At 34.5% G+C, this 15,468-nt stretch overlaps 1 protein-coding gene across 1 annotated transcript in view; it reads right to left on the reverse strand.

Annotated features, from left to right (window-relative positions):
* Positions 1-1,009: 1,009 nt before the first annotated feature.
* The window catches only part of LOC110449589 (serine-rich adhesin for platelets-like), a 36,806-nt gene continuing 22,347 nt past the window's right edge, over positions 1,010-15,468 (reverse strand). The window contains exons 11-22 of the mRNA XM_021496543.1: positions 14,459-14,797; positions 13,912-14,241; positions 13,180-13,512; positions 12,629-12,961; positions 11,114-11,449; positions 10,071-10,397; positions 8,777-9,109; positions 8,332-8,435; positions 7,988-8,055; positions 7,366-7,574; positions 5,964-5,981; positions 1,010-1,915 (exon numbers count right to left, since the gene is read on the reverse strand). Coding sequence (XP_021352218.1) covers positions 1,341-1,915; positions 5,964-5,981; positions 7,366-7,574; positions 7,988-8,055; positions 8,332-8,435; positions 8,777-9,109; positions 10,071-10,397; positions 11,114-11,449; positions 12,629-12,961; positions 13,180-13,512; positions 13,912-14,241; positions 14,459-14,797 — 3,305 coding nt within the window. The 3' untranslated portion in view covers positions 1,010-1,340. The remainder of the gene's footprint in view (positions 1,916-5,963; positions 5,982-7,365; positions 7,575-7,987; positions 8,056-8,331; positions 8,436-8,776; positions 9,110-10,070; positions 10,398-11,113; positions 11,450-12,628; positions 12,962-13,179; positions 13,513-13,911; positions 14,242-14,458; positions 14,798-15,468) is intronic.

Here is a 15,468-nt window from a genome sequence, read left to right on the forward strand (position 1 = left end):
GTTTCTCTAAATAGAACATGTTATAAGGTAATTATACATTGACTGTAAATGTTATGGTTAATTTAGAGATATTGAGAAGCATCATTCTAGACTCCTATATTTTGTAAATTTACAACTACTTTCCCCATCCTACAACTAAAGTATTACTGTTTCGTTATTATAAATTATATGCAAATTATGGAGATTCCTGTAATTTTCCAACTCGCTTTTAAACTCAAATCTGCTGAGCTTTTTACCTTAAATATTTTAACTCTACTTCATATGATAAGGCAAGCCAATCGGATGCTTCCCCTGGCGCTTCATATAGGTTGGGATGGGAAGGGGAGGGTGTACCTACTAATCAGGCACATCTAGCTTCGATCCATTATTTCGCTCTGCCGATAAAAATGAGTAAAAACAGCCCACGACATTGTACAGAATAAAAAAATACCATGATTTTTTTTTATAAAGTACTGAAATGAAAATAGAGGAAGTCACTGCCTTTTGATTTATGTCGTTTGATTAAATCTTAGGAAGCAGAGTACAGTAGAAATGGCTTGATCCTTAAAATAAAGGGCATGTTTCAGATAAACATGGATAGCGAATTCATCCTGCACAACACACCTACATATTTCTATATAATTTTGAACTACATTTTTAATACATTTTTTTAGAAGAATTTAGTTTTTTCAAAAAGTGATTTCCCCAGATTTGGTACTTGTGAAAACCATGGTTACATGTACCACATCGAAAAACGCCAAAAAAAACAAAACATGATTTTTAACCCAAAATTTGACCCACGCAAGAAGTTTTTTTTTTAAAACCTGTCTTAAATTAAATATCACCTACTCGGTAACAGAAATACTCACGTTTTAGCATTGGTCGTTCAACTGGATTTTTCACAATATTTACACATGTGCTGAGTACAAAAATAGACTACATGAAAAGCTAGCTTTTGTTTTGTAGACACAGATTTGCAAATGGCCAAAAATATAGTCTCAAACCAAATTCGACTTTTTTTTAAATGTGAAGCCCACATAGTTCATTTCAGCATGTATATGCCAATTTTAGTGCTGATTTTTCATTTTATTTTGATGCATGTAATAGTACATGGGTTATTCGTTACCCATGGCCACCGTACGCTACTATACACTGCTACCTTAAATAATTTTCGTAGACGTACATTGCCATACACAGTATTGTATTAAAAACCCATTTCATTTTCCTTAAGATATATACATCCTTTGCTGTAGACGTTCGTTGCACTTATAACAAAAATAGAATATCAAATGTAATTCACATTAGGATTATCTGATTATGATTATCGAAGTATATAAAGGTATAAATGAACTCTGTTATAATTAGTTGTTGTTGTCAATAGTCTCACATGTCGACCTCCTCACAGTATCACTGATTTGTGTCAACACGTTAAAGCTAGCAGCAAAGAATATGTAGGAAGAGTTGTATGCGATTTCGTTTAACTGAGCCGTATTTATTCCAGTACCTATTCCCACACAAGCCACAAGAACGCCGTCATTCCTGAGTGTGCTGGCAATTGTAGCCGAATTATCGAAGGACTTTCCATCAGTCATCAGAATTACAACCTTTTCCGAGTCAGCTCTCGCCCCATTTGCAGCGGCAAGTGCATTATCCCTGACGTACTGCAAACCCTTGGCTATATATGTCCCCGCGTTGGTGTATACGATTGAATCTATAGCTGGATTCAGCGTTAATGCTCCATAATGTTCATTGAGCCAAAATTCATATCTAGGAACTGTGGCAAATGTAACGATACCAACTTGAATGGCGTTTGGGCCTAACAGAAGGTTTGCTGTGATGTTTTTAATGAAGAATTTCATTAATATAAAATTAGATGATCCGACACTTCCAGAGGCGTCCAGGAGGAATACAACGTCAGTCTTCGTATTGCTGCATTCTGGAAAACAACATTCTTATATAGAATACCTGGTTTATAATTTAGTTTTTAAATGAAATTAAAAATAAATACCTCTAATATATACCAGAACATTTATGATTACGGAGTTGTATTTTGCTACTTCAACTATGATTATATGGTTAACGAAAAGAAAAGAAAAACGAATACCATACATCGAATGTTCTATGCGTGATATTCATTATGAGGTGTTATATCGGTATTATGTTCAGGAATTTGCAAACATCTTTTGTTGTTATAGTTACCAGAACATATTTATACAGAAAAGACAATCATAGAACATGGTTAATAGCAGTTAGTCAAATATGACATTCAGTTCAGAACAAATTCCATAACTACACCATTCAGCGTGTGTGAGGTGTAATTATAATGTTGCTGCCGTCAACATATTAATTGTCATAAATAAGTCGCCGGCTGGGATTTGGGTCTTTAACCTCTAGCCAATAAAAAGGGAGAAAAACGGGGATTCCGACAGATGTCATGTTTCTCTTTTATTTCTGTTTCGCGCGAAAACGGAAATCTCATTTACTATATAAGAATGAAAAATATTACTTCTATTATTCCCAAAACATATATATATTATATACCCACAGAAACTACAAGACTATGTCTTAATTATTCAAACAATATTATACACTTTAGATATCAATAAATAATCAAATCGATTTAAAAATCGAAGCGACAGGGATTTACACGTTTTCTGCTGATCACACTTCCGATACATTCGCTAAGGTAGATGACAAACACGGTGGCTGTGTTTAAACTTGTGACATGTAGGCTGTGTTTAAACTTGTGACATGTAGCTTAAAGTATATGTTTGTGATAGTGCGCTAGCTGCAGAAATAGAGTATTAACTGTCACTTCTTTCTCGTTTCTTCGGCTAGTAATCGTGCTTACTGTTGGCCAGGTTCAGACCTGTGGGACAAGGGGTGCATACTATATATAGCTAACTTACATAAAATATCATTCTATGAAAATCAAATTTGAATTTACCTTCTTGTATGGCTCAAAATATTTGTATTTTATGTCCAACTTGTTTTTCTTACATGTATGCAGATGAAGTGGGATTACCACATCCTGATATGTTACAAGTGGAAGAGATGACTTTTCTCAAATAAACTTTCCTGGCAGGGACACCTATATATCCGCCCATCTGAAATTCTCCTGAGTGTGTCAGTAAGTAATACAGTTGAATTATAAATGTTATGATATTATCGTCCAAATATGCTCCAGTCAATCAATTGGGTCATTATCAATTTTTCCATGAATAATTATTATTCAAGTATTGGAATTATTTCAATTTGAAATATTTTATTTGTGAAATTCTGAAACTATGTATAGGCCTTGCCAAATATATATCCGGCTTATTTGATGCACTGTGCCATATTTAAAACAAAGTCATTCCATTAATTTGTCCCTATTTGATAAAAGAAAACAAATTCTCCACTAATTTTTCATGTTTTGAGGTGTACAATTTAATTTTCACAAACTACCCTTCAAGTTGATTTTAAAACATTCTACTAGCCCATCCTATCTTTTCATAGTTAATATTGGACATTTTCAGTAGCCCAATATTAAATCTACCAGCCCCGAGTGTTTAAATAGTTGATAGGTACAGTATCACACACCCCTGTCAGAGAAATTTAATATGTATATACGTTTGGGAAAAAAAATACTGTCATGATACTTAAAAACCTAAAAAACAGACAACCAATCTAGTCAATTTTTTATCAATTTCTTTTCAAAGAATGTGTAAAGAATGCATTTTTTATATAACTCTTTTTCTTTACATTAAAGCTGTATATTTTATATATTGTATTGCATACACAATCACCTTGTATGTACCAGGTAGATAATAATTAATAATAATAATTCGCGTTCTTATATACGCTTTATCACAATCTAGCTTGTAGGTCGTCTCAAAGCGGTTCTCAAATTAATATCCGTGGTTATTGGGCCTTTGCAACCAGCCAATATCTTTCTCAACTGCCTTGGGAGCACATTTACAGACTGGAACAAGCGGAGTAAAGTATCTTGCTCAAATATACAACACAGTACCGTGCCGCGAGTCGAACCCGCCAACCTTTGGTCATAAGACCGGCGTCCTACCACTAGACTACCGTGCCTCCGCTATATAATGCATAAAATTTCTGTTGATACTACATGGAATTAAATGTTCATTTTTGGGTCCTAAAGGTGAATCCTGCACTTGACGGGGAGGAGACCGATATGATACTAGTAATGAGAGGGAAAGTCATTCCTGAAGGTCTTCCAGTGGCGTTAGAGACTAACGGATCGTCACCATGTTGTCAACATATGCCTGCTACCTCTACCAAAATACTTCTAAGTACCTTCCCTGCCTACTTCTAGATATAATTTAGCTTATACTGGTGATCTATCCAAACAAATGAATGATGACAAACTGTGCTTGAAATTTACTTTTCTGGCTAATAGCGCATGTCAATGACTTTTCAGCCCGTTTGTACTGGCCTAAGGACTGTTTTTCTGTAGCTGTGCAAGTTTTACATTTTCCTTGGCTAATACAATGATGGGAAAATGAACAAAACAGAACTGTTATTTATTATCTACAAAAACAAAACAGTAATGAAAACAGGAATAACATATTATGTACCTAACATAAAATGCCTGTTTTATTTTCTGAAAATGATGTTTTACAATTTATTTTATTTTCTAGATTTATTTTCAATTTTGCATCATAGGAAATCATCTCTTCAATTCATTAAAAACTATATGAACTGGGCTTGGCTGACATTCAAAGTAGCGACGTAAAAGACAGTAACCCCGCTTGCAACGTCAAAACTCGCAAAACTTAATTTCATATACGGCCATTCTAGAACTCGCACCAATTAATTTCATGTACGCGATGGTCATTTCAAAGTGGTATAGATTAGTGAATACTGATTCAAGTTTTTGTTGTAAACATATTTTTTTCACAGCTATAACCGGAAGAAAACTTTACAAATGTTAGTCTATAAAGTTCAAAGTAGAACAGTGTAATTTGTCCCATGCTCATATGGAACCCTATTTGTTTTACATTTCAGTATTTGTGTATGACTTAATGACATACTTAATTATTACCCTTTAAAAGCATGCATAAACCTCCGGAGTGAAGCCAGAAATAAGCAGTTAAAATTACTATACATATATTACCCGCCGGTTACGTTTGAATCAACTTAACATTAGCGTCGGAAATAATGACGTTGTGTGCGACGTCAGAAGTCGTATAGCATACTATGTATGACGTTTATTTCAAGTGGCGTCAAATCGTCAAAAATTGACCGACTGACATAATATTTATATCATTTTGACAAGGAATGTCTCTAGATTTTGAAAACATAAAGTCACAAAATAGATTGTTTACGACTTAAGGACCCTAATCCCAACCGGCGGCTCATTTTACACTTATATTTTAACGTAAAACACATACTGGTACATTAAAATTAAAATAAGTAATGTTGGAAGCTGCTTGTTGTCCTTCTAGACTCTTTTAAACATATCAAGCTGATTTAGTAGGACTTACTGTGGAGAAATGGTTACTAACCTAAATGAAAGCATAAGTTCAAGAAAAGTTCATAGAATTTCATCTTTTAACTTTTAACAAAAAAAAATACCATTTGAAAAAAAAACAAATCCTCGTACAAAAGTATTATATCATAATCAAACATTTAACCAAAATCTTTAATGATATAAATGTATTACCCTTAGCCCTTATTTTATAGTCAACCAGATACAAATATATGTTGTTGAGCGATATTAAAAAAATAAGCGTGAATATGACATGTCTTGCTTTTGTTTAGTACGAAAAGCAAATATTGAATGTTAATACAAACTTATGGCAAAGCAGGACCTAATACAATAGATAATAAACATAATGTTTAAATTTAATCAAGAAAACACACAATTTAAGACGTTTTTACCACAAACGCAAGACAAAAAGAATACTTTTAACCAATTTACTTATTCATGGTTTTTTTTTCTATTGTTTTCTAATGTAGATAATATTACTTACCATACTCATTTCCAGGATCTGAAGACAAAAAAATAAAACAAAAAGTTAATTTAAATATTACAAAACAGGAAACTCTAAAACACTTTCACTGATATGGCAAATGAAATGAATGAGGTTATATCGAGGTTTTAGGATTATCTTAATTTAAGTCATGCGCCATTTTATGACAGTAGCTGAAGTGTGACTTATAATGTTAACTTACATGAACATTTTCTGTGTATGACTAGTCAAAAATCGGCACACGGCGTAAAAATGATATTAGTGCTGAAACATTTCCTGCATTTTCCACATCAGTACTATTTCAAGTTCCTCGGACCCTTCGATTTCAAAGGGCAACACATAGCACCGAGATAACCGTGCTTGTTTGTTTCCAACAGTAATTGCTAAGCTTGTTTTGAACACAGAATTCGTGTAATAGCTGCAACCTTAAATGCATCAGGGTAACTGCCTGGAACTTTCTTAAGAGAACACCAGAAAGACGTTGAATCCATGAAACAACAAGTCTACACTAGAAATACAAGGACATTGGAGAGACAAAACAATAAATCAGCCAATATATACCAAGTACACATACAAAACTACTTCACGGACTGAAACACACTATAAGACACTTGAAAGGATGATAACTTGAAAGGGAGGAAAATCAAAGATTCTATCCGGTTAAGAAGGGAAGAAGAATCGTTGGACAGAGACGAGGGGGCGAGGCACCAGCTGAAACATGTGTATGACTCCATTTTAACATCAGCTCTAGGGTGGAAGGGGTAAATGTGCTACTACAGTGTACTACAGACATTTGGGCGAAATGTCTTTAGGACTTTTGACAGCTGACTTTACTGATTCGGCACCCTATGGCTTAGTGAGTTGTTTTCAGCTCGAGAGACCTGTCATTTGCACTCTTTTCTTACCAAAGGCAACAGACGTTTTCAAAAGCGCGCTAAATAAGTTTTCAATTATGTTTGTGTTCAAAACAAACTTGACATTTGCATGTAGGTGTCACCATAAGATAGCCAAGGCGTCCATTAGCTTCTCTCTCATTAATGGATTAAACAAGTTTAAATATACAAAATTATCAGAAATGTCACCAATGTTTGTATTATTGTTTACTACAATGCAGTGGAATTGGCCATTTTTACTAATTTCGAAGCACTAAATGAATCACTATTTTTATTCATTTCAACCAGTGTAAATAACAAGGCATTTTGAACTTTACAAATGTCAGCCTTGCTCTTTAATCATGTTAACAGAACAGAGACCTTCGTTAAATAAACATATACTGGAAAGTGATTGGCACCGATATATATAAATCAAAACCCTGTAATTGGTACGCACAACTAACCCAGTATTTGTTTATGATACGGCAGTGGTTGTTTGTTTTGTCGAATGATGTCTATATGTAACATACCAATAATAACATCTGTGACAATGTTGTTGGTGTCTAAGTCAATCAGGTCACTGCTGGTAAGATCATTGGCAACCGTAGGGAGCGTGTCGACAAATGCAGAAACGATGTCGGTCGGTGTCAGTTTTGTTGTGATGACATTGCCGGAGCTATCGGTGAGAACCACTTGGACAACTATATGCATCACAAAAATGACATTGACACTCCCCTGCCTGAAAATAAACATAGATATAAACAATAAACAATAATGTATTGATGTCTTTTTCCAACCATAAAGACAAGATATGACTGTTTTATTCAACTTTATATTGAAAAATGATAAATAACAATTATTTCCGTTTCTTTGACGGTGCCATTTATTACTAACATATTATCAAACGGAAAAAAGAAAACGATTTTGATTATGATAGAATGACTGACCCCAAGAACAGTAACCGAACCTATATATATACATGACAAAAAGGGATTAAATGTCCATGTGAAGGAAGTAAATATAGAAAAAAATAAGATTAACGACCGACTAAAAAACTAGCTGCTTTCACCCTTCACAGGGCTCTTCAAGTTTATTCAACGTGTATATACATGTGTATTCATAGCGCCTGCAGATGCACATGACAAAACTTACTCGAGTCCAGTGACTTTGCTTCTCTTGTAGTTATCCTTGATATTGCTTCTCTCGTATACATAGTCAGTCTGCAAAGATACATAAATTTAACAGCATAAATGCCTTTCTACTATCACACCCGACACGCAGGACAGAAACCACATCAACAAGAACCATATAAAAAAACAATTTAAAAACTAAAATATCATTAACCAAATGAAGCAAATCAAAATGCTCCAAAAGAGACGGTTTGGTTAGCCACTTGTGGTATGTACCACTTTTGATCTCCCCTTGAATTCAATTTGAGTCTGATGAGTTAACACAGATCAGTTACGCAATACATTAGTGTTACAGTATACACTTACGTCATTTTCTATTTTCTCTGCAAAGCTCTTGAATTCAGGACTGTTTTTGTCGCCGTAGGCAGGGATCCATGTAGTATTTTGCAAATGAAACTGAGTGTTGAAAGCTAAAAGAAAGTGTAATTAGTTTGTTGATAATGAATACGCAGCATATTAGTTTGCTTTAGAGTATTACTATTGATATATCAGTTTTTAATTTAATTATCGTGTGATTGATATCATTTAGGTATCGATGTGTATTTACTAGGCTAGTGACTCTTTCAGCATTACACTTCATGTTGAAAGTAGAAAATCGTACATCAATTAACGAAATAGTTTGAATAGTGTTTAAATATTTAATAGAAGAATGTAAAAAACATAATGGCATTAGTTTCGAAACACATGATTACTCATTATTACTTTTAAGACTAACAAAAATAAAGAAATTGCATTTGTAAATGTATATTACCTGCAAAGTCCACTACCATATCGATGGAAGTGGTGCTTTGGTAGGATGATAGTTTGACATTAGTGGCGACGCAGGCGAATTCTGTTCCATTCTGGACCTTCTCAGCGATGAAACCGTAGCTTTTGGTTATGGATTGGTAACACATGTCATTGAAATCACCAACAGTTACTATGGGGACTTCTGTGGTCCTGATAAAGTCCGAAGTATTACCAGATCGTACATGGAGGTGGAGATCCCCGCCTTCTGTAGCTACTCTACCGGAACATCTCATCTCGTACCTGTCACCCTCATCAACTGTGCCGTTACCTTCAAGTGTTACGTTGCTGGCGATATCTATACATAAAAATAATGTACACGAAAAATACATTGATAGTATTTGATACATCGTAAATGGATGTTTAACATATTTGCTTTAACTTTTCATATAGTTATCGGACATAATATATTTACAATGCAGAGTGGTTAGTTGGTTAATTATCCGGGTTTAACATCAAATCAACTGCTTAGGTCATTTAAGGACGTGTCTGAATGTGTGTTTTGTATGTGTGCAAGTGTGCCGGAGACAGAGTATGTTGGTGTAATTGCCTCTTTGTGATAGCGCAGATCTTATTCCGACTGTATAGTGCCATCTCACTAAAATATCATGTCATTGACATCCATCGCAGCATTCCGCCCGGTTACATTATACTGACGACAGATGGGCCAGTTGTTGTCATTCCCCTAAATGCTGTCCTAAATGCTAACGTTAAGCAGGAAACAAACTGCAATTGTAAGGTATGGGTACAGCTATCACTGCCTACCTCACCTAGGCGAACGTTCACTATTTCAGCAAAATATAAGGTATTGCTAAGCAATACTCTAAAAAAATTAAAACAATCGGTTAGAGGAGAGAAATATGAACATCCCATATATTGCGATGGATTCAGCAGATTCACTTTGGTAGCTTTCGTGTCCCAAAAGTAGAGGCCAAAACTAAAAATAAAAATTTGCAGGAAGTTCCCACATTATTCGCGGAATTATTGAGGGAATTATATGATAGCAATCGTATGTCTATGATGTTATATCAAACACAATTGACTGTTTTCAAAGTTTAGCTAAATTAACCTATTGTATGGTAACACTGCTCTCGACAAGCTTCCCAAACAAAATATGAACAAAGTAAATATTGTTTTCGGACTAATATATAACGCAAATCATGTACACATTTCAGGTTAATGTTAACATATACTTGAGGCATAACATATACTACATGCGGTAACGTTTTGCAAGTATACATCAATCTTTGTGATCTTACCTGTAATTATAACTGTTGCTGTATTATTGATGACGATGATTCCGATGTCTGTCAATGTACACACGTAACTCCCCCTAGCGTAACAGTGTGTCGTGGTATTAAGAAACAGCACGTTAAGTAGCATATCTGGACTACTTTGTTGAAGTCTAGCTGTATAAGAACTGTTGCCCTGTTGAATAGTTCCGTTTGAGAAGGCTGTCACGTGGATGTCATTATTGTTCACTGATACTATACTGAAGTTATCCCATCCGGACGGAGCGTACCGTACGTTACAGCTAATAGTGATCTCTTCCTCAGGTGTTGTGATAGAATCATTCATTTCCATTTCTTAAATGAAAAAATATATATATAATCATTATAAAAAAATGATAAGTTGTAGAAATTACTTAATTTGACAAATCTTAATAACAATACAAAGAAAGGGAAAAGTAACAGAAGTTTCCCAAAAATAGTTTTGAGCTATCATTTCTTGACATACTTCCTTTAAATTTAAATTGTTATTCTGACGTGTAGCATCACTGTTTTACTGATACGTAACTAACTTGCTCACAACACTCTCTTCAACGAATACAGGTAAAGACTTACATTCCTATTCAAGAATGAGGTATTAGTTAAAAACATCTATGTCTGCCTATATTTGAACATTTACATTTGGATTTTCCAGTAATTTCAGCACACTACCGAAGTGTAACTAAACGGTAATTATAACCTTAATCAATATAATTAGGCAAAATAAGAGTAATAGACATGTTTACATAGTAAACCTTTAAAAACACGGAATAAAACAAGGTTTTCCAGAGGATGGTCCGAAACTAACAGGGATCACCCAATGACTATTCTAACGTCGTTAGCCCGCAAGATCCGGTTACTAGTCAACATTTCACCGCCACCATATGATATACTACTATAACTGTTGGATTGATATATTTATAAAATGTGAAATGAGTTCAAGTAATATGATGAGATATAGCTGGCATGACGTCAACTTACTAGCATACTCAAACAAACGAACTATATAAACAGAATATGTAAAATACATTTACCAGCAACTCGTACAACAATTGACTGCCTTGTAGACATCGATGTTCCACTCGAAGTATTCAAAGCCTCACACCTCAACTCCGTGCCGTTATCAGTTCTGTCGGCAATGAACGTGTAACTCTTTGTTGTTTGGAGGTAGCAAGACTCGGTAACACCATCAATCGTAACTAGAGGATTTACAGATGACTTTGTAAATGACGTGGCGTTTGTGGTCCTAGTGTACAGGTCTAGTGTACTTGACGGCGGTGCCAGATCCCCGGTACAGTTCACTACATATCTGTCACCTTCATTCCAAGTGGTGTTTCCAACAATTACAACATGCTCCGCAGTATCTACAACTAGATATCATTAGAATGTTTACACATCAACATAAAATAATTGTTTGTCTATTTTATTTCGTGTAGATCAAAACAATATCATATCGTCGGACATTGCCGAGTATACCTTTTGAGATTTGAGGCATTTGATAAACAAATTTAACTTTCTCAACAGTTCGTATACTACGTATATCAACAGGTCACACAAGGTCACAAGTAAAATCAAATATTATCATCGACCTGATTGACTAATTGTCAAAACTGTTTAATGGGAAAAAATGTACATTGTGTCGAATAATGAAACGGCTATCTCTGATATATCCATGTATACTCTAGTAAAGGCATACTTTATTAATGTTACATGTATTAACCTAATACTGATGTTATGTCTACTATTTCTAATACTCCAATCGAACTGACAACAGCTTAATGGATTTGCATCCAACAGCGTCTCGTCAACTACTGGTATGTCGTTTTACTGAAATGTCAACTGACCACGTTTCTTATCATCTTAATACTATACAGGTAAAGGCATTTGTAATTAAATACCGGTGAGTAGTAACTTTTCCCTATAGGGGCCTCTTTTTCATTCGGAACTTCTACCCTTTATCAGCTCTAATGTGATCGGCGTACGGAATATATTTCCTCTCAAACACATATAGTGATATGAAAAATTATTTATCGTCTATATAACAAATTCGGGGAGACTTTTAGTCCCAGTATAAATCAACCATAATGAGTAATTACTTCGACTTTGAAATATCAATAAATTATACATGTAACAGTAAGTTTGATATATGAAATTATTGTCTGCTTTAAACATTACAGGTTCCTCAGACCTCTATTAACATTAAGTGGGAAATCCCTTTCTAGTGGCGTCAAACCAGAAACAAGTCTAAATTTAGTTACATTTGTTGATAAAAAACTCATAAATATAAAAATAAAGAAGTTCATTTTAACACATAATTGTTTAAAATAGCATAAGCCACCACCACAGTTCACTACAATATCATTATCATTTATATTTTCGTCGCATTCATGCTTCTTTCCTCAAAATTCACTAAAAAAACCTCTGTTGATTATATAACAAACTCTTTACCAGAAAGCTACATGTAATAAAAATGTATTATAATGAAAACATCTTTGCAATATTTAGCAAAGTTAATAGTTTGCATTTTTCCAAACTGTTATACAATGTACCTGGAATGGAAACGTTTTCTGTCGTCTCCACAATGATGTCGTCACTATCGCTATTGAGCAAACACCGGTAGTTGCTCCTTCCAAAACAATGTTTTGTTGTGTTGGGAAATAATAAACTTATTGACATGTTTCTATCGCTATGTTGGAAGGTCAGTTGGTACGAGTTGTTGTCCTTTTGTGTTGTTCCGTTGACATAACCAACAGCGACAATACCAGCACTGACGTCAGACGATATTAGTTTAACCTCATTCCAGGTATTAGGTGCGTATTGAACGTTGCACTCAATGAGTAAATCACCATGAGGCGACGTGAGCGAGCTACCGAGTTGTATATCTGTAAAAGAAAGATGACAATATAAAAACTCAATATAAAAAAACATATTGTTGTGTCACAATAAATTGGTTTAAGAATATAGTATCATCTAAGTACTTTGACAATTTCTTAAGATATTAAATACAATTGATTCCAATTTCATCGCATGATTAATGAGTATTTCGGTTACACGCCGAAGTTTGAATTAGATAAGAATGATAAAAAATATTGACATTTACCAGAAACTGTTACAGAAACCGTTCGTGAACCAGATGTCGTCCGTGATCCTGGCGAAGAGTTAAGTGCCTCACATCTCATCTCTGTGCCATTATCATTCATGTTGGCTATCAGAGTGTAACTCTTTGTTGTTTGGAGGTAGCAGGACTGAGTTACAACACCGCTCGTTAATAGGGGATTTGCCGAAGATTTCGTAAATGACGTAGCGTTGGCGGTTCTAGCATACAGGTCGAGTGTACTTGATGGCGGAGCCAGATCCCCGGTACAGTTCACAACATATCTGTCACCTTCGTTCAACATGGTGTTGCCAACAATTTCAAGATTTTCTGCTGCATCTACAAAATGGAAGTTTAAATTCACAGTTTGCAAACAGTTTTGATCGATATGGGATTTTACCAAGGTACAGTGTATAACATATTTGTCTAAGACGTACTTTCATTTATTTTCCTCTTTAGAGAAAATGTGTCCTTTATCTAATGTGAGATGTTCATCGAAAATAATATTCTTAATTAAAGATGTTCAATTCATCAGATGATATGTATATCATAAGATGTGTTTTCATTTCCCCATTCAGGGGCAATTCATTTTGACTCATTAAACGGCATCAGACATTTTATTTGGAATTGAAAATAGCAATGTTAAAAGACTCATCACAACGATTAGACTTAAAAGTCAAAAGGACAATTAATATAACGAGCCCTGAGGAATAATTACGAATTCGGCAAAAATGTTACCTGGAATAGAGATATATTGTGTTGTTTCCGCAAAGGTGTCGTCATTCACATAGAGTAAACATGTGTAGTTCCTTCTTGCGAAACAATGTTTCGTTTTGTTTGGAAAAAGAAGACTTATTGATATGTTACTGTCGACAGGTAGAAAGGATAGTTGGTAAGAGTTGTTGTCCTCTTTTGTTGTACCATTAGCATAACCAACAGCTACAATCCCAGAACTGACGTCAGAGGAGATAAGCTTGATCTTATTCCAGGTATTGGGTGCATATTGAACGTTGCACTCAATGAGTAAATCACCATAAGGAGATGTGAGCGAGCTACCGAGTTGTATTTCTGTGAAAGAAAGATGATAATATAAAAACTCAATATAACAAGCATATTGTTGTGTCACAATAAATTGGTTTAAGAATATAGTATCATCTAAGTACTTTGACAATTTCTTAAGATATTAAATACAATTGATTCCAATTTCATCGCATGATTAAGGAGTATTTCGGTAACACGCCGAAGTTTGAATTAGATAAGAATGATAAAAAATATTGACATTTACCAGAACCTGTTACAGAAACCGTTCGTGAACCAGATGTCGTCCGTGATCCTGGCGAAGAGTTAAGTGCCTCACATCTCATCTCTGTGCCATTATCATTCATGTTGGCTATCAGAGTGTAGCTCTTTGTTGTTTGGAGGTAGCAGGACTGAGTTACATCACCGCTCGTTAATAGGGGATTTACTGAAGATTTCGTAAATGACGTAGCGTTGGCGGTTCTAGTATACAGGTCGAGTGTACTTGATGGCGGAGCCAGATCCCCAGTACAGTTCACTACATATCTGTCACCTTCGTTAATCGTTGGAATTCCAACAATTTCAAGATTTTCTGCTGCATCTGCAACTGATTGCACACAGTGTTGTTTTCATTATATTAGAATATATTTTATAATGGCTTATTGACACTTGTAATATACTATTAGGTCTTGCTCTTATTCATTTCTCTGAAATCATCACAGTGTCTGTTTTACACAAAGAAAACAAAATAAGATTTCATGTCTATTGCTCTGTTTAAAGGTATAACCTACTGTATAGTAAACTACAATATTGTTTTCTTTTGGTTGAGGACGGTTAGTGGTTCGTGTCGTTATATTTAATGTCACTTTTTATATGAGTTTGTTTGGGATCTATCGTGCTTCAAATAGCTAAGGTCATATAATAGACGTGTGCATTGGGGGACATCGTCGAACCGAAAGAGTAAGGGGGCGAAGACTAGTATATCAGATACTTGTTTTAGTAGTATATCAGATAAATGTTTTACTAGTATATCAGATAAATGTTTAACTAGTATATCAGATACTTGTTTTAGTAGTATATCAGATAAATGATTTACTAGTATATCAGATACCTGCTTTACTAGTATATCAGATATTTGTTTTACTAGTATATCATATAAATGTTTTACTAGTATATCATATAAATGTTTTACTAGTATATCAGATACATGTTTTACTAAGATATCAGATAAATGTTTTACTAGTATATCAGATACATGTTTTACTAGTATATCAGATA

Source organism: Mizuhopecten yessoensis, unplaced genomic scaffold (assembly GCF_002113885.1).
Source record: "Mizuhopecten yessoensis strain PY_sf001 unplaced genomic scaffold, ASM211388v2 scaffold4687, whole genome shotgun sequence".
Lineage (NCBI taxonomy): Eukaryota > Metazoa > Mollusca > Bivalvia > Pectinida > Pectinidae > Mizuhopecten > Mizuhopecten yessoensis.